At 42.7% G+C, this 21,549-nt stretch overlaps 3 protein-coding genes across 3 annotated transcripts; all 3 read right to left on the bottom strand.

Moving 5' to 3' along the window:
• Window positions 1-15,523: 15,523 nt before the first annotated feature.
• On the bottom strand, window positions 15,524-16,036 carry LOC148554073 (uncharacterized). Its single transcript, XM_088494969.1, has one exon. It carries the CDS (start codon window positions 16,034-16,036, stop codon window positions 15,524-15,526), a length of 513 nt encoding a protein of 170 aa, XP_088351095.1.
• A 1,155-nt stretch (window positions 16,037-17,191) lies between these two features.
• On the bottom strand, window positions 17,192-18,199 carry LOC148554072 (uncharacterized). The gene has a single exon (XM_088494968.1). The coding sequence runs from the start codon at window positions 18,197-18,199 to the stop codon at window positions 17,192-17,194; it is 1,008 nt and encodes a 335-aa protein (XP_088351094.1).
• A 684-nt stretch (window positions 18,200-18,883) lies between these two features.
• LOC148554071 (uncharacterized) lies at window positions 18,884-19,540 on the bottom strand. The gene has a single exon (XM_088494967.1). It carries the CDS (start codon window positions 19,538-19,540, stop codon window positions 18,884-18,886), a length of 657 nt encoding a protein of 218 aa, XP_088351093.1.
• Between the last annotated feature and the right edge of the window lie 2,009 nt (window positions 19,541-21,549).

Below are 21,549 nucleotides of genomic sequence, written 5' to 3'. Positions count from 1 at the left end.
AACTTCATTGCCGTCCAACCGCTCTAGCTTGTAGGCGCCATTGCCGATGACCTCCTGATAATCTACTATTTTATGGTTTATATTGTGTTTAATTGTATGGTTTTATAATGATCCTTACCCACTTATTCATTAATTTAGCATGCATTTATATTTCCTTCCTGAAATTATTACATGATTGAAAACCACTTCCTAGAGACTTTTAATTATGCATTTTAATTCTTCTTTATTCCATTCGATGCCGTGATCTGTGTGTTAAGCGTTTCAGGCTTTATAGGGCATGAATGAGTTGGGGATTGGAAAGGAAGCTAGCAAAAATGGAAGGAACACAAGAAATTGAGGAGATAACCAGCGAGAAGTGACGCGGCCGCATGGCTCATGCGACCGCGCGAAAGAGGAGAAATCGCAGTGACGCGACAGCATGGCTCACGCAACCGCGCGGACTGGAAAAGCACGAGCGACGCGGAGGCGTGGACGACGGGAACGCGTGGCGAGGAAAAGCGCGAATGATGCGTCCGCATGGATGACGCGATCGCGTGACATGCGCGATCTGCATAATCTGTAGGATTCGCTGGGGGCAATTTTGGACCCTATTTTGCCCCAGTTTTCGGCCCAGAACAGCAGACTAGAGCCAGAGAACATGCAGAAACCAAAGAGAACATTCATTCTACACAAGTTTAAAATTAGATCTATTTTTTACTCCTCCTCTAGGTTTTCTCTCTAGACATTCATAGTTCTTAGGATTTAATTTGCGATTGCTCTTTGCATTGGAACACTGAGAAGAGTTATTACCTCATCAAGACTTCGTCATTCTAGTTCGTTTTCTTTACTTGGTTTACTCTTTCATGTTCTCTGCTTTGTTTAATTTTACCATTGGAATATTCTTAGGATTATTTAATACAAGGATCACTTTTATTTTTAATTTATTATTTTAATTTTTATTTACAATGTCTTTCTTTAATTCCTTTTTATATGCTATGAATTTTACCTTTACAATGAGTGAGTAGTTCCCTAACTTGATGGGGAGTTGATTGAAAGGAACCCTTGAGTTGGAAGGTTCAAGAGAAAGATTGTAATTAGGTTATTGTTGGTTTGCTCTCTAATTCCTGACACCAATCCTCCCCAGAGTGGATTGGGACTTGTGGATAGAACAGCATTCCAACTTGTTTTACCTTCCCTTACTTAGTAAAGGATAACTAAACGAAATAACTCTCAATTGTCAATTAATCTTAGAGTATTCCATCAAGAATAGGGCTTCCATGTAATCAACTCCCAGTCAAGGCTTTTATTTACATTATTCAATTTCATCAATTTAATTTCCTGTTTACTCAACTCAAACTTTTTCGAAAACATCTGATTAATAAAATATCTCCCTTTCCTGCAACTCGTTGGGAGACGACCTGGGATTCATACTCCCAGTATTTTAAATTTCAATTTTCTGTGACACCTTTCTAAATTGAGCGGTGGATTTCTGGCGAGTTAAGAACTATACTTGCAACGTATATATTCTAATAATTTTTAATTCACCAATTTCTGCCCGCATCAATTTTTGGTGCCGTTGCCGGGGAGTTGCAATAGAGTGCTAAAGTTATTAATTAGAATTTATTTATTTGCATTTTATTTTATTTTGCTACTATGAGCTGCCTATTTCTTTCGTCAAATGACGCGTTCACTTCCTGATCCGCGCTTGCTAATATTCAATCCTAAAATTGAAAGGACTATTTCACGAATAAGGCGAGCTCGGCATCGGTTAGTCCGCTCTGAGGGCGGATCTGAAACGTCACTTGAGGAAGAAACCAGCCCCCGTTCTACTGATTCGGTTGATTCACGTGCAGACGACATGGCAGAACCTAGGAGAGTTACCATCCAGGAGGAAGGAGCCCCTGATTTTACAATGCAACCGTTTCAAGCGCATCACCCAGCGGTGGCTACAGATTTTGAAATAAAGACCGCACTACTCAATTTGATGCCCAAGTTTCATGGCTTACCTGCTCAAGAGCCTATCAAGCACTTGAGAGATTTTCAGGTAGCCTGTTCCACTGTCAGGCGTGACGGTACAGATGAAACTTCAATTTTGCTTAAAGCTTTTCCGTTTTCTCTTGAGGGAAAAGCAAGAGAGTGGTACTACACCCAACCCCTAGCAAATGTATCCAACTGGGATACGCTCAGAAAAGAGTTTTTGGAGATATTCTTTCCATCTGAAGTTACTGATAAACTAAGCAAAGACATTTCCACGATTGTTCAAGATGACAACGAGACTCTCTTTGAATACTGGGAGCGCTTCAATAATCTTCTGGAAGCATGTCCCTACCACATGATCGACAAGATAGTGTTACTCAGCTATATCACACAGGGCATGAGGCCCCAAGATAAGACCACATTGGAAAGTGCTAGCAATGGGTCTATGAAGAAGTACAAGACCACTGATGAGGCATGGCAACTGATCAGCGACTTAGCTGAATCTACTAGGAACCACGGGCAGAAGCAAGGCCGTTCAAAAGCCGTTGCAGAAGTATCCTCTAGCAGAGAGACTGCTGCTCTAACTCAGAGTATCTGTGAAATTACCAACTTGCTGAAGCAAATGCAATTGAATCAACAACAAGTTCAGCAAGCTCAATCTCCTTCACCACAGCAAGGCCAACAGTTAGTCCCATAGAGAGTTTGTGGAATTTGTGCTGATTATAGCCATTATACTGATGAATGCCCGCAACTCCAACAGGAAGACAACATGGTGGCATCCACTCATAACTTCTATGACCGCCCCAACCAATGGTACAATCAAGGTGGAAATAATAACCATGGATGGCAGGACATTTCTAACCAGAATTGGAGGAACAACAATAACAGAGGAGGAAGAGATAATCAGGGAAATCAGAGGTGGAATAATAACAACAACAGGCAGCAGAACCAACCTTACAGAGCACCTCACTTGAGGCAGTCCCAAGGACCACAGAATACCCAACAGCAGACCTCTCAATTTACTCACCCTTCTTCGTCTCCTAATGAAGAGTTACTAAAATTTTTTGAGCGAAGTCAACAGACCATGGAAAATAACATTAATGCCAGTCTGAATGGTCTGACCGCTACTTTGCAAGCTCTTGTCTCACAGATTGGATCAATGCAAAATTCCAATAACCAACCTTCAAGTTCCACTGGAATTCCCTCTCAACCATTACCCAATCCGAAAGGGGGCATTAATGCCATCACCCTAAGGTCCGGAACCACACTGCAGGAGAGGAATTAGGAGGAGCCAAGCCCACCAGAGCACGCTTCAGCTGAAGAGGTCATAGAAATAAAAGATGTTGAAGAGGAAGAGGACATACAGGACATAACTGAAACAAAAGAAGTCCAACCACAGAAGGAAGCACCAAGAGGCGCAGACACTGCAGAAAACACCATTCCCATTCCATTTCCACAACTTGCAAGGAAGCCTAGGGAAGCAGCTGGAACCCGATCCCAAAATGGTAAAAATATTCAAAAAGGTTGAGGTAACTGTTCCTCTTTTTGATGTTATTCAACAGGTACCTAAATATGCAAAGTTTCTAAAAGATTTATGTATACATAAAGACAAAATTAATGAATTAGAAACTATTCCTTTAGGTAGTTCCATATCTGCTTTAATGGGAGGATTACCTGAGAAGTGTAGTGACCCATGTCCTTGTATAGTTAGTTGTACTATTAGTGGTGTAGTAATTTATGATTGCATGTGTGATTTAGGAGCCTCTGTTAGTATAATGCATTTGTCTATATATGATATTTTGAGGCTCCCTCCCTTAAAAAGGTTGGCAGCTCGTTTTGTGTTAGCAGATAAAAGCATTATTACAGTGGCTGGAGTTGCTGAAGATGTTTTAGTGAACATTAAAGGGCTTACATTTCCCACTGATTTTTATATCTTGGAGATGCCCCATAATGACTCAGATAAGCCATCATCAATCCTACTTGGAAGATCATTCCTGAAGACATCAAAATTCAAATTGGATGCTTTTTCAAGAACATACTCTTTTGAAATAGATGGCCGAATAGTAATCTTCAATCTGAATGGAGTCATAAACAACCCTCCAGAAGATCATTCTATCTTCCAGTGTGATGTCATAGATGAAACTGTAGCTGCAGTTTACAAGGAAGAATTAGAAGAGAGGCACACTGGACAAGGTCCAAGTGTGGGGATCCTCTTAATTGACAACGAGGGCACTTCGGCATTTTCACAAGTTCCAGACAATCCAGAGCCTGCCCATGATCAGAAGTTGGAATTAAAACCTCTTCCTCCACACCTCAAATATGCTTATCTTGAAGATGAGCAGAAGTTTCCAGTTATCATTGCAAGGGAACTCACTTCTCAACAAGAAGAGCAGTTACTTGATGTACTGAGGAGGCACAAGAAGGCAATTGGGTGGAGTTTGGCAGACATAGTAGGCATCAACCCTCAAGTATGTGAGCACAGAATATTTTTAGAAGAGGGAGCAAGACCTGTCCGTCAACCCCAAAGAAGATTGAATCCCACTATCTTGGAAGTTGTCAAAAAGGAAGTGACCAGACTATTGGAGGCATGTATCATCTATCCCATTTCAGACAGTGAATGGGCCAGCCTAGTACAAGTGGTGCCCAAGAAGTCTGGAGTCACTACAGTGAAGAATGAGCATGGAGAGCTCATAGCAACTAGAGTTCAGAACACTTGGAGAGTCTGCATTGATTACAAGCGTCTCAACCAAGCCACCCGTAAGGATCACTACCCACTTCTATTTATTGATCAAATGCTGGATCGCCTGTCAGGTAAATCACATTATTGCTTTTTAGATGGTTACACAGGTTATTTCCAGATTCATATAGCTCCTGAGGATCAGGAAAAGACCACTTTTATATGTCCTTTTGGGACTTATGCTTACAAGAGAATGCCCTTTGGCTTGTGCAATGCACCAGCTACTTTTCAAAGGTGTATGATGAGTCTTTTCTCTGATCTTATTGAGAACTATATGGAGGTTTTTATGGATGATTTTAGCGTTTATGGTGATTCTTTTAGCCTTTGCTTAGATGGATTATCTAGAGTATTAGATAGATGTGTTAATACAAACCTTGTATTAAATTTTGAAAAATGTCATTTTATGGTAAAACAAGGGATTGTATTAGGACATGTGGTATCTAATACCGGCATTTCTGTAGACCCAGCAAATGTGAATGTTATTTCTAGTTTACCTTACCCCTCCTCTGTGAGGGAAGTCCGTTCGTTCCTTGGCCATGCAGGTTTTTACAGGAGATTCATAAAGAATTTCAGTAAGGTAGCACTTCCCTTATCCAGATTACTGCAGAAGGATATTGAGTTCGAGTTCAGTGAGGATTGCAAACAAGCATTTGATAAGCTGAAGGCCGCCCTGACTCAAGCTCCAATTGTGAGAGGACCAGACTGGAGTCAGGCATTTGAAATCATGTGCGATGCTTCCAACCATGCAGTAGGAATAGCGCTGGCTCAGCGCGAAGGTAAGGATCCTTTTATTATTGCTTATGCGTCTAAGACTTTAGACGCTGCCCAGTCCAATTATACTACTACTGAGAAAGAGCTTCTTGCTATTGTTTTTGCTCTGGATAAATTCCGAGCTTATTTACTTGGTACTAGAGTAGTAGTGTATTCGGACCATGCAGCTTTAAAGTATCTATTATCTAAAAAGGAGTCCAAACCAAGGCTTATACGTTGGATACTACTATTACAAGAATTTGATTTAGAAATAAAGGATAGGAGTGGTAACCAGAATTTAGTGGCAGACCACTTGAGTCGCCTTGAGCACATTAAGGATGATTCTGCTCCTATAGATGATAATTTTCCATTTGATAACCTGCAAGCAGTATCTGAGGTATCTCCTTGGTATGCATTTGTAGCTAATTATCTAGTTAGTCGCACATTTCCTCCAAACTTTTCTAAGCATCAAAGAGACAAGCTGAAAAGTGAGTCTAAATATTATATATGGGATAACCCATATTTATGGAGATGTGACGCTGATCAAGTAATTAGATGGTGTGTGCCTCAATCAGAATTCCAGTCCATCTTAGAGGCCTGTCACTCATCTGAGAGTGGAGGACATTTTGGTCCTCAAAGAACTGCTAGAAAAATCTTAGACTGTGGATTCTGGTGGCCTACTCTTTTTAGAGACGCTGCTGAATTTTGTAAATCTTGCCTCCCATGCCAAAAATTTGGTAATATATCCAAGAGGGATGAGATGCCTCAACAATATATGCTTTTCTGTGAAATTTTTTATGTTTGGGGCATTGACTTCATGGGTCTATTTCCAAATTCTAATGGTTATTTTTATATATTGTTAGCTGTGGATTACGTTTCCAAATGGGTGGAAGCAATTCGTACCCGCACTGATGATGCTAACACTGTTGTTTTCTTTGTGAGAAACCATATTATCTGTCGCTTTGGATCACCACGAGCAATCGTGAGTGATCAAGGCACCCATTTTTCTAACAGGAGACTAACAAGACTAATGAAGAAGCATGGGATAATTCATAAGGTTGCGACAGCATACCATCCTCAGACCAATGGGCAAGCCGAGGTGTCAAATAGAGAGATAAAGTGTATCTTGCAGAAGATAGTAAAGACTCATAGAAGAGACTAGAGCACCAGGCTACAAGATGCACTCTGGGCATACAGAACAGCTTACAAAACACCTATTGGGATGAGTCCTTTCCGCTTAGTTTATGGAAAAGCTTGCCATCTCCCAGTTGAAATAGAGCACAAAGCCTTTTGGGCAGTCAAGGAGTGCAATATGGGAATTGAGAAAGCCGGAGCTGAAAGGAAGTTGCAACTGCAAGAACTGGAGAGCCTTCGCCTAGAAGCTTATGAGAACTCAAGACTACACAAGGAGAAGATGAAGGCTGTACGTGACCAGAACATCAAGAGGAAAGAGTTCCAACATGGGGACTCAGTCCTCCTTTATAAATCTTGACTGAGGCTCATGCCAGGCAAGTTGAGATCAAGATGGGAAGGTCCATACAGAGTAGAGAAGGCCGAACCGTACGGAGTTTATCACCTTAGCCATCCTTCGAGCTCGGAGCTTATCAAAGTTAATGGACATCGTTTAAAGCTGTACCATGGCGAAAAGCGGAAGAAAGACAAGGAACTCGAGATCTTCCTCTTGGAAGATCCCCACATAGCCAAAGACTGAGCTAGTGGAGCGTCCAACTTACGGACATTAAAGCAAAGTGCTAGGTGGGAGACAACCCACCATGGTATGATCGTTCTTTTCTCTATTTTTAGTTTTCTTATCCAATAACTCTTCTCATTATTAGTAGATTTCGTGCATCTGCATTTACATACTTTTATTTAAAAAAAAAAGAGAGAGAGGAATATGCCACGCGATGCGACCGCATCAACGACGCGTCCGCGTCGCAAGGAGAGGGGAGAAAAATAAAAACGAACAGAGAGTCACGCTGGAGCGTGGCTGGAGGAGTGCCAATGGCACAAATCAGCCCACGCGACCGCGTCGCCGACGCGTCTGCGTCGTATGGGCATAATGACCTTTCACGTGACCGCGTGCCCCACGTGACCGCGTGCTCTGATTTTTCGATGTAAAAAGGGCGCACAGCTGAAAGTTGTGCTAGAGTGGTGCTGGACTGGTGCTGGACGCGCAGTCCCCCTCACGCGACCGCGTACCCCACGCGACCGCATCGTACCCCATAAACTGCCCACTCACGCGATCGCATGCCCCATGCAATCGCGTCACCTAAAATTTGGCATTTAATGATTTTGAACAGAGAGTTGTGCGAGTGCGAGGCAACCCTTGCACCACTAGCACAAACTAGGGTCACGCGACCGCGTGACCGACGTGACCGCGTCAATCACCTTAAGCGCAAGTCGCGCGACTGCGTGTCCCATGCGATCGCGTCGCTTGCGGCGCACATTATTTCTAATTTTGCCAAATATCATATCTTTTTCTCTCCAAATCCTATTTTCTCTTTTCCCTCCTTATTTCTTCCTCCTCCCCTCTTCCTTCTATCTCACCTTTCACTCTCTCTCCCTCACCTCCATTAACAAGGTTTTATTTTCTTCTTCACCCTTTTCTTTTCTATCATTCTTCTTATTTTATATGTTATTTTCTTTTCTTTTCTTTTTCTTTTCATTATTCATATTTTCTTTCTTCTTCTTTCCTTTTTACATGGTGTTAGAATTTTATTTGAGTCATTATTCTTCCTTATATGCTTGTGGATTGTTGCAAATTGTTTGACAATTATATATTATTTTCTTTAAAGGGTTGCTTGCATGTTCACTTTAATACTTTCTATATTTTATTTACCTTGCATGCTATGTGTTTGTGAAAAAGCCCATATGGCATTATGCACTTCTCTATGTTATTCTAATATTCAATGCTTGCTTTTCACAAATTCCCTTTACTATTATATTAATTGAATTTAATTGTCAATACAAACGTGATGGTTTGTTACAAAGTAATGCTTGGTCTATGCTACTCATGCCCTTTTTCCGGCATGCCAATAAACACCTTGCATTCACTTGTCATTATATGCACTAGCTATTTTCCTTTGATGACTTTTCACATGTACTCATGAGCGTGTGTTAATGTCAGTTACCTCCTAATGTGCATCCATCACCACATTTTCCGTTCTCTTCCTTGCTATATATCTCTTTGAATTTAATTTACTTTCTCTTCCCTTTTTCAGGATGGCCACCAAGAAAGGAAAAGAGAAAGCTACTCCCAAACCACCAGCAAGAAGAGGAACTAAAAGAGTACTAGTGGTAGAGCCTTCTTTAACTGCAGTCAAGCCCTCAACAAAAAGAGTTAAGAGGATCATCAAGGTTGATGAAAAAGAGAAAGCCTTTCCAGCAAAGGACACTGCGCGATTTCCAAATCGCTACTGTGAGCAGATGTTCCCTATTCTAGCTGAAAGGAGTTACAACAACGAACACCTTCTTATCCTCCCGCCCAATATTGCTACTTTTGTTGAGTCGCAAATTGAACGAAGACAATGGGGTTTCCTACAGAGACAACAGAAGCAGGTCAATCTTTCTTGGGTAGTCGAGTTCTACTCTAACTTCTACCTGCCTACCCTGCAGTCTGTCTTTGTCCGTCAGAAGCAAGTCCCCATTACAGAAGAGGCTATTCAACAAGATTTGAGTCTTCCCCCTATTCCAGAAGGATTGGACGCCTTTCAAGAAGCCGCACTCAAGTGCCAAATGTACCAATTTAACTGGGAAGCTGTTCTCAGAGTTATCGCACTACCTGGTAGCCGTTGGATCTACGGATACCATCGTACCTGCCCTAAGGGAATATCAGCTTCAGCACTTACCTTGGAGGCTCACGTATGGGCACAGATCATGTCCCATTACGTCTTTTCGAGCATTCACGAGTCCTCCTTCACTGCAGACATGGCCGTTCTACTATGGTGCATCCTTACAGACCAGCCTCTGAATCTACCAAGACATATCCGGAATGCCATGGGACACGTACAAATTGCGGGCAACTTATCTTTTCCCGCTTGGTCTCAGATCTTGTCTCAGCAGCCGGAGTTTCCTACAGAGCTGGAGACACCAAAGCCATGCTTTCACGGGATGATCAGTATGTCCCCAATGGGAAGTACCTCAGACTTCCAGCAGCCACTACAAGCCTTCCTACTGCACCGGTTGAAGATATCCCTTCTTCAACACCACAAGCACCTACAACAGATGAACTGCTCCAGCAGATAATCAAAAGATTGGATCGGCAAGAACAGAAAGTGAAGTTAAGAGAGCGCCGTAACGAGCGCCGATTCAAACACCTCAAGGAGCTACTCAAGGGACACTTCAAGGACTCAGACACCCTGGACTCCACTTCTTTTACCAGCACAGGGAGCCATGATGGTCCCAACTATGGAGATACTGCAACCAGCCCACCCCTGTTCCTGACAGATGGCACCGAGGACGGTGCAAAGCCTTAAGTGTGGGGAGGTCGGTCAGTACCTGACTTCCGGAGGTAATTTCTCTTCCCTAGCACCAATAAATTAGGATATTTTAGTTAGTTTTTCTTTCTTTTATAGAATAGGATAAATTGCATAGAAATAGGTTAGTTGCATGCATGCTCTACTTGATTGAAAAGACAATAAGTTTCTTCTAAGACTCTATCTTTGGAACAAAATTTCACTAATTTTACACATTTTTATGATAAATTTTCTTGAAGTTGTATTTGGAACATGATGTTTGAGCTAAAGAACACACAACCTGTGAAGATTTGAGCCTTTATGCATGGTTACATTATTTAACCATAATTATTTTATTCTTGTGTGTTTACTTCTCTATGATTATAATCTATATTTTGTTTTATCTTATATGTCCAATATTTATTATATTTATATGCTTGCACATGATTGAGGCCATTATTTGTTTAAACTCACTCATCCAAATTAAGCCTACCCTTTTCAATTACCTTTGTTAACCACTTTGAGCCTTTAAATCTCATTTGTTCTATATTTCACCACATTACTAGCCTTAAGCGGAAAAATAATTGTATATCCCAAATTGAATTTTTGGTTAGCTTAAGATAGAATTGTATGTGCTAGTTAAGTATGGGAAATTGTGGAAACAAAAGTTATTAAGGGAATGTGTCATGATAATTTAATGGGAATTTGGATACCTACTCATGTGAAACTATAAGAATTAAAAATCTATGTGCATTGATAAGCTATGTTTATTTTTGCCTCTATAAAAAAATAAAAAAATATAAAATATAAAAAATATAAAAAATATAAAAAATATAAAAAAAATTAAAAAAAATATTTTAATAAATAAATGAATAAGGGGACAAAATTATCCCAATGCTGAATTGAGAATTCAAAGATCAATGCACATATGATAAAAATTAAAATAAAAAGTTGATACATGAGTATGGAATGTAAAAGGAAAATTCTGGGTAGGTAGGTATGAATTCTAAGGTTATGCAAGTTATATAGGTTGGGTTGAAGCTTGGGTTAATTAAAGATTCAATTTATAAGCTCACTTGACCATACATGTATCCCTACCTACCTTGGCCCCATTACAACCTTGAAAAGACCTCATGATGTTTGCATTGGTATATTAACTGTTGTTGATTGGTTAGGAGAAGAACAAAAGTTAGAGAGCATGATTAGAGAAGGATAGAGTGATTACCCTATACACTAGAGAGGTTAAAGCGTACATACATCATCAGTGAGGGTTCAATGCTTGAATTTCCATGTTCCCTGCTTTCATGAGCTATCTTCTTGCACTTTTATCTGTCTTACTGTATGATGATAGAATTAGTGGAGTTTGATTTGTAATTATTTTGAAGAGCTTATTTACTTTTGATCAAGTGGACAAGAATCATATAGTTGCATTCATATATATATATATATATATATGATTGCATTGCATTGCATGAGTTTCTACATGTTCATACTTATTTACTTTATCTCCTTCAATTAAGCATGAGGACATGCTAATGTTTAAGTGTGGGGAGGTTGATAAACCACTATTTTATGGTTTATATTGTGTTTAATTGTGTGGTTTTATAATGATCCTTACCCACTTATTCATTAATTTAGCATGCATTTATATTTTCTTCCTGAAATTATTACATGATTGAAAACCGCTTCCTAGAGACTTTTAATTATGCATTTTAATTCTCCTTTATTCCATTCGATGCCGTGATCTGTGTGTTAAGCGTTTCAGGCTTTATAGGGCATGAATGAGTTGGGGATTGGAAAGGAAGCTAGAAAAAATGGAAGGAACACAAGAAATTGAGGAGATAACCAGCGAGAAGTGACGCGGCCGCATGGCTCATGCAACCGCGCAAAAGAGGAGAAATCGCAGTGACGCGGCAGCATGGCTCACGCGACCACGCGGACTAGAAAAGCACGAGCAACGCGGAGGCGTGGACGACGCGAACACGTGGCGAGGAAAAGCGCGAATGACGCGTCCGCATGGATGATGCGATCGCGTGACATGCGCGATCTGCATAATCTGCAGGATTCGCTGGGGGCGATTTTGGACCCTATTTTGACCCAGTTTTCGGCCCAGAACAGTAGACTAGAGCCAGAAAACATGCAGAAACCAAAGAGAACATTCATTCTACACAAGTTTAAAATTAGATCTAGTTTTTACTCCTCCTCTAGGTTTTCTCTCTAGACATTCATAGTTCTTAGGATTTAATTTGTGATTGCTCTTTGCATTGGAACACTGAGAAGATTTATTACCTCATCAAGACTTCGTCATTCTAGTTCGTTTTCTTTACTTGGTTTACTCTTCCATGTTCTCTGCTTTGTTTAATTTTACCATTGGAATATTCTTAAGATTATTTAATACAAGGATCACTTTTATTTTTAATTGACTATTTTAATTTTTATTTACAATGTCTTTCTTTAATTCCTTTTTATATGCTATGAATTTTACCTTTACAATGAGTGAGTAGTTCCCTAACTTGATGGGGAGTTGATTGAAAGGAACCCTTGAGTTGGAAGGTGGTGCACGAAATTGTGATCTCAGGCAACGGCGCCAGAAACTCTGTACGCACGTCTTAATAAATCATTTTTCATTCACAACTTCGATACAACTAACCAGCAAGTGCACTGGGTTGTCCAATTAATAAACCTTACGTGAGTAAGGGTCGATCCCACAGAGATTGTTGGTATGAAGCAAGCTATGGTCACCTTGTAAATCTCAGTCAGGCGGATATAAAATAGTTATGGAGTTTTCGAACATAAATAATAAATAGATAGAAAATAAGGATAGAAACACTTATGTATATCATTGGTGAGAATTTCAGATAAGTGTATAGAGATGCTTTCGTTCCTCTGAACCTCTGCTTTCCTGCTGTCTTCATCCAATCAGTCTTACTCCTTTCCATGGCTGGCTTTATGTAAGGACATCACCGTTGTCAATGGCTACTTTTAATCCTCTCTAGAAAATGGTCCGATGCGCTGTCACTGCATGGCTAATCGTCTGGAGGCATCACCCTTGCCAATGGCTGCATCCTATCCTCTTGTGAAAATGGTCCAAATGCTCTGTCACAGCACGGCTAATCATCTGAGGTTCTCGATCATACTGGAATAGGATTCACCCTCCTTTTGCGTCTATCACTACGCCCAGCACTCGCGAGTTTGAAGTTCGTCACAGTCATTCAATCCCAGAGTCCTACTCGGAATACCACAGACAAGGTTTAGACTTTCCAGACTCTCATGAATGCCGCCATCAATCTAGCTTATACCACGAAGATTCTGATTAAGAGATCCAAGAGATACTCATTCAATCTAAGGTAGAACGGAAGTGGTTGTCAGGCACGCGTTCATAGGGAATGATGATGATTGTCACGTTCATCACATTCAGGTTGAAGTGCGAATGAATATCTTAGAAGCGGAATAAGTTGAATTGAATAGAAAAATAATAGTACTTTGCATTAATCTTTGAGGAACAGCAGAGCTCCACACCTTAATCTATGGAGTGCAGAAACTCTACCGTATGAAAATACATAAGTGATAATGGTCCAGGCATGGCCGAATGGCCAGCCCCCATGAAAGTCTAAGATAGCATAAAACTGATCAAAGATGTCTAATACAATAGTAAAAAGTCCTATTTATACTAAACTAGTTACTAGGGTTTACAGAAGTAAGTAATTGATGCATAAATCCACTTCCGGGGCCCACTTGGTGTGTGCTTGGGCTGAGCTTGAAGTTTCCACGTGGAGATGTCATTCTTGGAGTTGAACGCCAGTTTGTAACGTATTTCTGGCGTTCAACTCTGGCTTGTAACGTGTTTCTGGCGTTTAACTCTAGACAGCAGTGTAGAACTGGCGTTTAACGACCTTTTACGTCATCTAAACTCGGCCAAAGTATGGACTATTATATATTTCTGGAAAGACCTAGATGTCTACTTTCCAACGCAATTGGAAGTATGCCATTTTGAGTTCTGTAGCTCCAGAAAATCCACTTTGAGTGCAGGGAGGTTAGAATCCAACAGCATCAGCAGTCCTTCTTCAACCTCTGAATCTGATTTTTGCTCAAGTCCCTCAATTTCAGCCAGAAAATACCTGAAATCACAGAAAAACACACAAACTCATAGTAAAGTCCAGAAATGTGAATTTAACATAAAAACTAATGAAAACATCCCTAAAAGTAACTAGATCCTACTAAAAACATACTAAAAATAATGCCAAAAAGCGTATAAATTATCCGCTCATCAGAAGGTTCAAGAGAAAGATTGTAATTGGGTTATTGTTAGTTTGCTCTCTAATTCCTGACACCAATCCTCCCCAGAGTGGATTGGGACTTGCTGATAGAACAGCATTCCAGCTTGTTTTACCTTCCCTTACTTAGTAAAGGATAACTAAACGAAATAACTCTCAATTGTCAATTAATCTTAGAGTATTCCATCAAGAATAGGGCTTCCATGTAATCAACTCCCAGTCAAGGCTTTTATTTACATTATTCAATTTCATCAATTTAATTTCCTGTTTACTCAACTCAAACTTTTTCGAAAACATCTGATTAATAAAATAGCTCCCTTTCCTGCAACTCGTTGGGAGACGACCTGGGATTCATACTCCCAGTATTTTAAATTTCAATTTTCTGTGACACCTTTCTAAATTGAGCGGTGGATTTCTGGCGAGTTAAGAACTATACTTGCAACGTATATATTCTAATAATTTTTAATTCACCAATTTCTGCCCGCATCACCTCCTTTACCCTGTATGGGCCTTTTCAGTTTGCCGCTAACTTTCCTTCACCCGGAGTCGGTAGTCCTATGTCGTTGCGCCGCAAGACCAGGTCGTCCCGTTCAAATTCTCTCTTGAGTACCTTGGCATTAGAGTGGAGGGCCATTCTTTGTTTTAGTGCTGTCTCCAACAAGTGGGCCATCTCTCTGGCTTCATCCACCAAGTCTTTTTCTACGGCCTCTTCGACTCCTCCTAGAAGTAGTCGTGGACACGGCTCGCCGATTTCTACCAGTATTATTGCATCTACCCCGTAGGTGAGTCGGAAGGGTGGTTCCCTGGTAGACGACTGCTAAGTTGTGCAGTAAGACCAGAGGACTGAGGCCAAATCGTCAGCCCATGCTCCCTTCTTTTCATCAAGTCGCTTTCTGAGGCCTTGCAGGATGACCTTATTTGCCACTTCCACTTGGCCGTTGGTTTGGGGAATGCTCCAGAGACGAAAACTTTTGCTTTATGCCCAGGCCAGCCAGAAATTCTCCAAACTTTTTGTCGACAAACTGTGTCCCGTTGTCCAAGATGACGACTTCTGGTATTTCAAACCTAGCTATCACTTGTCTCCACATGAAATTCCGACAGTTGGCCGAGGAAACGCTGGCCAACGGCTCTGCCTCTACCCACTTTATGTAATAGTCAATGGCTACGACTAGGTATTTGACCTGCCCTGGTCCCACCAGGAAAGGCCTCAGCAGGTCGATTCCCCATTGCGAGAATGGTCGTGAGGCCGTTAGCAAACTTAGCTCGGCTGTTGGTGCTTTATGAAAGTTGGCGTTCTCCTGGCAGGTTTTGCATTTCTTCACAAATTCCTTAGAATCCGCCATCATAGAGGGTCAGTAGTAACCGGCTCTGACGAGCTTTCTGGCTAGGGCCTTCCCCCCAATGTGGTGACCGTAGCATCCTTCATGGAGTTCTCTGAGCACGTAGTCCGTTTGGTCGGGATGTAGGCACTTCAACAGGGGTTGGCTGATCCCCTTCTTGAGCAACTGGCCTTGTATGATTGCATATTTGGCTGCTTCTCGCCTTATTGTCTTTGCCACCTTCTCGTCGCTGGGGAGTTTAGCCTTTTCCAAGAAATCGATGATTGGGCTCATCCAGCAAGGATCTACTTGGGTCAGATACAACGCCACTGCCGGTTCCTTTATCAAACCCTGAATGAGAGATCGGTTCCCCGTCCCTGGTTTTGTGCTCACCAGCTTTGATAGGAGATCTGCTCGTGTGTTCCTCTCTCTCGGGACGTGTTGGACCGTGACTTCCTCGAATTGCTTACTCAACTCTTTGACTTTCTCCAGGTATTTCTGCAACAATGAATCTCTGGCTTGGTAGGTCCTATTGATCTGCGACATCACGACCTATGAGTCACTACATATTTCCAGCCTCATATTTTGCTTGATTGTTCAACACCGGGAATTCGAATTTGACTGACTGCTCGTATACAACTCCAGTTGGATTTTCTAAGATGATTCCTGCTCCTCCGAACGTTTGGTTGGATGCTCCGTCCACGTGGAGCTTCCACCGTGTGTTCAGAGTCTCGGCAGGGTTCCCTGTGACCTCTACCAGGAAGTCAGCCATGGCTTGAGCTTTAATCGCGTGCCTGGGATCATACTACAAGTCGTATTGGGGGAGCTCAATAGCCCAAGTCATCATTCTACCCGCTAGATCGGGTTTCTGGAGTACTTGGCGGATTGCCTGATCCGTCCTAACGATTACTTGGTGTCCTTGAAAGTACTGCCGCAGCCTGCGGGACGAGGTCAGGAGCGCATACACCAATTTCTCCAGCTTGTTGTACCTTAGCTCTGCTCCTTGTAGTGCTTTCTTTACGAAATATATTGGTTGTTGGATCTTCCCTTCTTCTCGTACCAAGACTGCTGCCAATGCCTCGTCGGTTACAGCCAAGTACAAGTATAGCGCCTCTCCGCTCTTAGGCTTCCCCAGGACAGGTGGTGCCGAGATTATCTCTTTGAAGTGCTTGAAAGCCTCCTCGCATGCCGGGGTCCATTCGAACGCTGTCCCTTTTCTCATCAGGTTGAAGAAGGGTAGCGCCTTGGCCGCCGACGTACCGAGGAAGCGGGATAGCGCAGTGAGCCTGCCCGCCAACCTCTGGACGTCTTTCACACATCCCGGGCTCTTCATTTGTAGGATCGCTTCGCACTTTTCCAGGTTAGCCTCCACCCCTCTTCGGGTTATCATAAACCCCAAAAATTTCCCGGCTTCGACGGCAAAGGCACACTTGAGCGGGTTAAGCCTCATGCCGTGTCTCCGAAGAGAGATAAAGACGTTCTCCAGGTCTCCGATGAGGTCCTCAGCTTTGGCGGTCTTGACCCGGATGTCGTCTACGTACACCTCCACCGTCTTGCCGATGAGGTCTTTGAATATCTTGTTCATCAGCCTTTGGTACGTAGCCCCCGCACTCTTCAACCCAAATGGCATCACCTTGTAGCAGTATGTCCCGCCTGCGTTATAAATGCCGTTTTCTCTTTATCTAGTTGGTGCATCAGTATCTAATTGTATCCAAAATAGGCATCCATGAAACTCAGATACCGGTAACCCGCCGCCGCGTCAACAAGAACGTCAATATTGGGAAGGGGGAAAGAATCTTTGGGATATGCCTTGTGAAGGTCGGAATAATCCACACACATTCTCCATTTCCCACTGGGATTTTTAACCAGGACTACATTCGATAGCCACGTCGAGTAGTCGAGTTCCCGGATGAAGCCCACTTCCAGTAGGTTGGCCGTTTGCCTGGCCACCTCTTCCGCCCTTTCTTGGGACATCTTTCTCCTCCTTTGGGCCACCGGCTTTGCCTCCGGTTTCACGGCTAGTTGATGTGACATGAACTGGGGGTCTATACCCGGCATGTCAGTTGGGGTCCAAGCGAACAAGTCGCCGTTGGCTCTGATCATCTCCATGAGGGGTTCTTTCAAGTCATGGGGTAGGTTTCTATTTACAAAGGTGAACTTTTCATCCAAGTCGCCGACTCTGAATTTTTCGAGGTCCCCCTCGGGTTCTGGCCTAGGTTTGTCATCCACCCTGGCGTCCAGGTCGGCGAGGAAGACATCGGATGCTTCTTTAGGTTTCTTCCTCAGGGAGAGGCTGGCGTTGTCGCATGCGACTGCCGTTTCCAGATCCCCCCTGATGGTCCCAACTGATCCATCATCAAAAACAAATTTCATTAATAGCAGCTTGGTAGAAATCACTGCCCCGAACTCGTTGATGGTCTTCCTCCCCAAGATGAGGTTGTAGGCCGTGGAGTCTCTTAAGACAACGAACTCCGCCATTAGCGACCTCTTCCCTAGACCTCCACCTATCGAGACCAGGAGGGAAACTACATCGTCAGACTTGATGAAGTTATCTCCTAGGACGACCACGCCGGGTTGGTGGCCCCTCAAGTCGGTATCCCGTAGGCCCAGAGCATCAAATACGTTACGGAACTTGATGTTGGAATCAGCTTCCGTGTCTACTTGGATCCGTTTTACTAAGCCGGTGCCCACTCTGGCCGTGATCACCATCGGAGGGTTCTCCGGGACATCGTCAAACCATTGGTCTTCGGGGCCGAATGATATCGACGGTACCCTTCGGGAGGGAGGTTAGAGTCAGAGGACATAGCTAAGACCTTGGCGTCCTTTTTGCTAGCCGATTTCGATCTGGGGGAAACATCTCTTCTGATCACCACATTTACAACAGTGAGGCCGCGCTCACTATCCTCCTCGGGCTCTCGTCTTTGTCTCACGGCGCGGCTTTTGTCCTCGTTTGATCGGTCGTGGTCCTACCTCCTCGGTTCCCTTATAAGGTGGGAAAAATCAGCCAACTTCCCCTCCCGAATGGCTTGCTCCAGGGTGTCTTTCAGGTCGAAGCAGTCTTGGGTCTTATGGCCATAGCCCTTTGTAGTAATTGCAGTAGAGATTTTTGTTTCCTCCCGTCCTGTCCTTGAGTTGTCGAGGCTTCGACAAGTTGCCCTTGTCGGCGATTTGCTGATAGACTTCAACGATCGGAGCTGACAAGGGGGTATAGTTGGTGAACTTTCCTACCCGGGGAAACAGCTTGAAGGTTTTGGCTGATCCTCCATCTTTGGAGTGCTCCTTCGACCTTTCCCAGCCGTCGGGAGGGCGAGCATTGGAGTAGGCGTGCTACCGCTTATTGGCTACCACAACCTGGCTAACTTCTTCATCATTGATGTATTCCCTGGCCACGTTCTAAATTTCTTGCATCATCCAAACGGGCTTGGTGGTAAGGTGTTTCCTGAAATCCTCATTCAATAACCCGTTGGTCAAGCACAAGCTGGCCACCGAATCGATTAGGCCGTCAATCTCCAAACACTCGTCGTTGAACCTATCCAGGTAATTTCGGGTCGGCTCGCCACTTCTTTGTGTTACTCCTAGTAGATTGATCGGATGCTTTGCTTTAGCGATACGTGTGGTGAACTGAGCTAAGAAGGCATGACTGATGTCCACAAAGGCGGTTATGGAGCCCTGAGGGAGGGCGTTAAACCAACGAATCGCCGGCCCTGCTAACGTTACGGGGAAAGCGCGACACCTCACTTCATCGCCTACCCTTTCCAGGTTCATCCTGGCCTCAAAGGCCGTTAGATTCTCCTGGGGATCTTGAGTCCTATCATACCTCATATTTGTTGGCTTATCAAAGTGCTTAGGCAGCCGGATTTCCAAGATCGAGTGGTGGAAAGGGGTTGCTCCCATGACCACCGGTTGTCGCCTTTTCCTCGTCCTTTCTCTACTGTCTTCCCTGTGTGGTCGGCCTCTCCTTGACCTCTCTCTGCTATCTTGTCGCTGTGGTCGGCTTCTCCTTGGTCTTTCTCTGCTGCCTTCTCGGTCTTCTTCTACGGTTTCTCTCATCAGTGATCGGGAGTAGATCACAGGATCTCCCCGTCTCCTTGGCGCTTCCCTACTTTCCTGGCTCTCTGACTCTGTCCTGAGGCTCGGAGTGCGCCTGGAGTGGCTTCTTCAGAGACTTCTTTCTCTCCTTTGAGGAGATCGGAAACGCTCTTGACTAGGAGTTGGTTGATGGCGTTCTCTGCTGGCCACTTCCCGTTCTAGGTTTTGTACTCTGTGTTGTAGTTCTTGTATTATTCTTGTGCTATCACTACCTGTTCCTCCAAAGGGTCGTCTCTCGGGTTACCGCGGGAGGGACCTGGTGCGCTCGCAAGTGGGAGCGCCTGTGGCTACCCTACCGGCTCTGGGGTTCGCTCCCTCCCCGCGGGGCTCGCCTCCATCGTCCGCCCCAACTGTGCCCAGAATAAAGTCCATGTCCCCACAGACGGTGCCAATGTACTGTTAGTCGGATACCGGATGGTTCAGGAATGCTTGTCGGGTGCAAAGGTCGGGCCTGGTCTCGATTCGGGCCTGGAACGCGAGGGGAGAGAGCCGCCGACTTCCCGAGCTCTTTGTGAGTTGAGGGGGGTGCCACCTGCAATGACACTCTAATGCTCAAGTCAGAAGGGGTGCAGGTGGTATGAGGATAAGGGATATGGTGACGTACCTAGGGAGAGGGGTAGGACCCTCCCCTTATATACCCTGTCAATAGGGCGGGCCCCATAGGAGAAGACCCCCTTCCAGGAAGTTTTCTTTCTCACAGCTGTCATGCAGCTGGTAACAGGGGCGCGTGTCCGGGTCATAGACCGGACGGGTTGTGCACGTTGACCCGACTGCGCAAATCGGTTTATCCTCGAGCCGGGTCGGCCAACATGCCAGCTGGGCTGGGCAGTAATAATTTCTTAGGCCCCACGGTGGGCGTCAATTGTTCTTGCTTGATGATTGAGGTATAACTCGTCCTTTGACTATCTACTCCAAGCTTCTTTATCTCCGCTCCGAGCTTCTCGTCAATTGTTCTTTAGTATTTTGTAAGTTTATTCTCAAGTGATATTCAACTTGCCTCAAAATGAATTTCTCCCTTTCTTTTATATTGGGAGTTCGGATCCGAGGTTGTCTATTCCCAAATTATAGTGGTAATGTATGGAGATCATAACGTTCTGATTGTTTTTATGATTTTAATGGCCAACCTATAACGTATATGTCGAGTTTTTCTTAACCGACATATAACGGTTATATCAGGATTAATAGTTAAATTCGTCCCTGAAAGATCACTCATTTTTTAAATTGGTCCTCAAATGATTTTTTTAGTAATATTAGTTTCTGAAAGATAAAACGTAAGTCAAATTGGTCCTTCCGTTAGTTAATGATGACGTATTATGTTAAATGTCAGGGGGCATAATGATGCGGTAGGTTAATGCCACGTGTCACAAGATAATTGGTTGACGTATCAGGTGAGTGATACCTGGCATACCACATGTCATTTGACATGTCATAAATTTATTTATAATCAAATTAGTCCCTTAAAGTACACATGTAAATTATTTTCATCCCTAAAATTTAAAAAATTGATCAAATTAGTCTTTATGTAAATTTCTCTTTTTTTATATAATATTAAATTTTTAATATTTCTTAATCCTACTCATTTTAATCTTATTTTTTACATCTTAATAAAAATAATTAAATTATTACATAGTTATTTTCTTATATGTATTTTTAGATTTTCCATTTTCGAATTCTAGTTTTTTGTTGTAAAATTTTTTAAGATAAATAATTTTATCCAATTATTAATAATTATATACTAAAAGTTTTAATATTATAGATCTCACTAAATAAATATAGTAATTATTTTAAATATTTTAATTTTTTAGATCTCACTAAATAAATATAATAGTTATTTTTAAAATATTAAATTAAAATATTAAAATTCAACGAGTAATCCCACAAATTGATTTTTTAATTATTGAGTTCTACCATATAAATTAAACAATAATAAAAATTATAATTTTAAAAAATCTAAAAAATATAAATTTTTA

Source organism: Arachis ipaensis, chromosome B7 (assembly GCF_059453495.1).
Source record: "Arachis ipaensis isolate K30076 ecotype BB chromosome B7, ASM5945349v1, whole genome shotgun sequence".
Lineage (NCBI taxonomy): Eukaryota > Viridiplantae > Streptophyta > Magnoliopsida > Fabales > Fabaceae > Arachis > Arachis ipaensis.
This window is presented reverse-complemented; position numbering and strand designations above follow the sequence as displayed.

Excerpts from the sequence above, each read along its gene's own strand:
- LOC148554073 (XM_088494969.1), bottom strand. The coding sequence starts at position 16,036 with ATGTCGCAGATCAATAGGACCTACCAAGCCAGAGATTCATTGTTGCAG.
- LOC148554072 (XM_088494968.1), bottom strand. The coding sequence starts at position 18,199 with ATGGTGATCACGGCCAGAGTGGGCACCGGCTTAGTAAAACGGATCCAA.
- LOC148554071 (XM_088494967.1), bottom strand. The coding sequence starts at position 19,540 with ATGAGAGAAACCGTAGAAGAAGACCGAGAAGGCAGCAGAGAAAGACCA.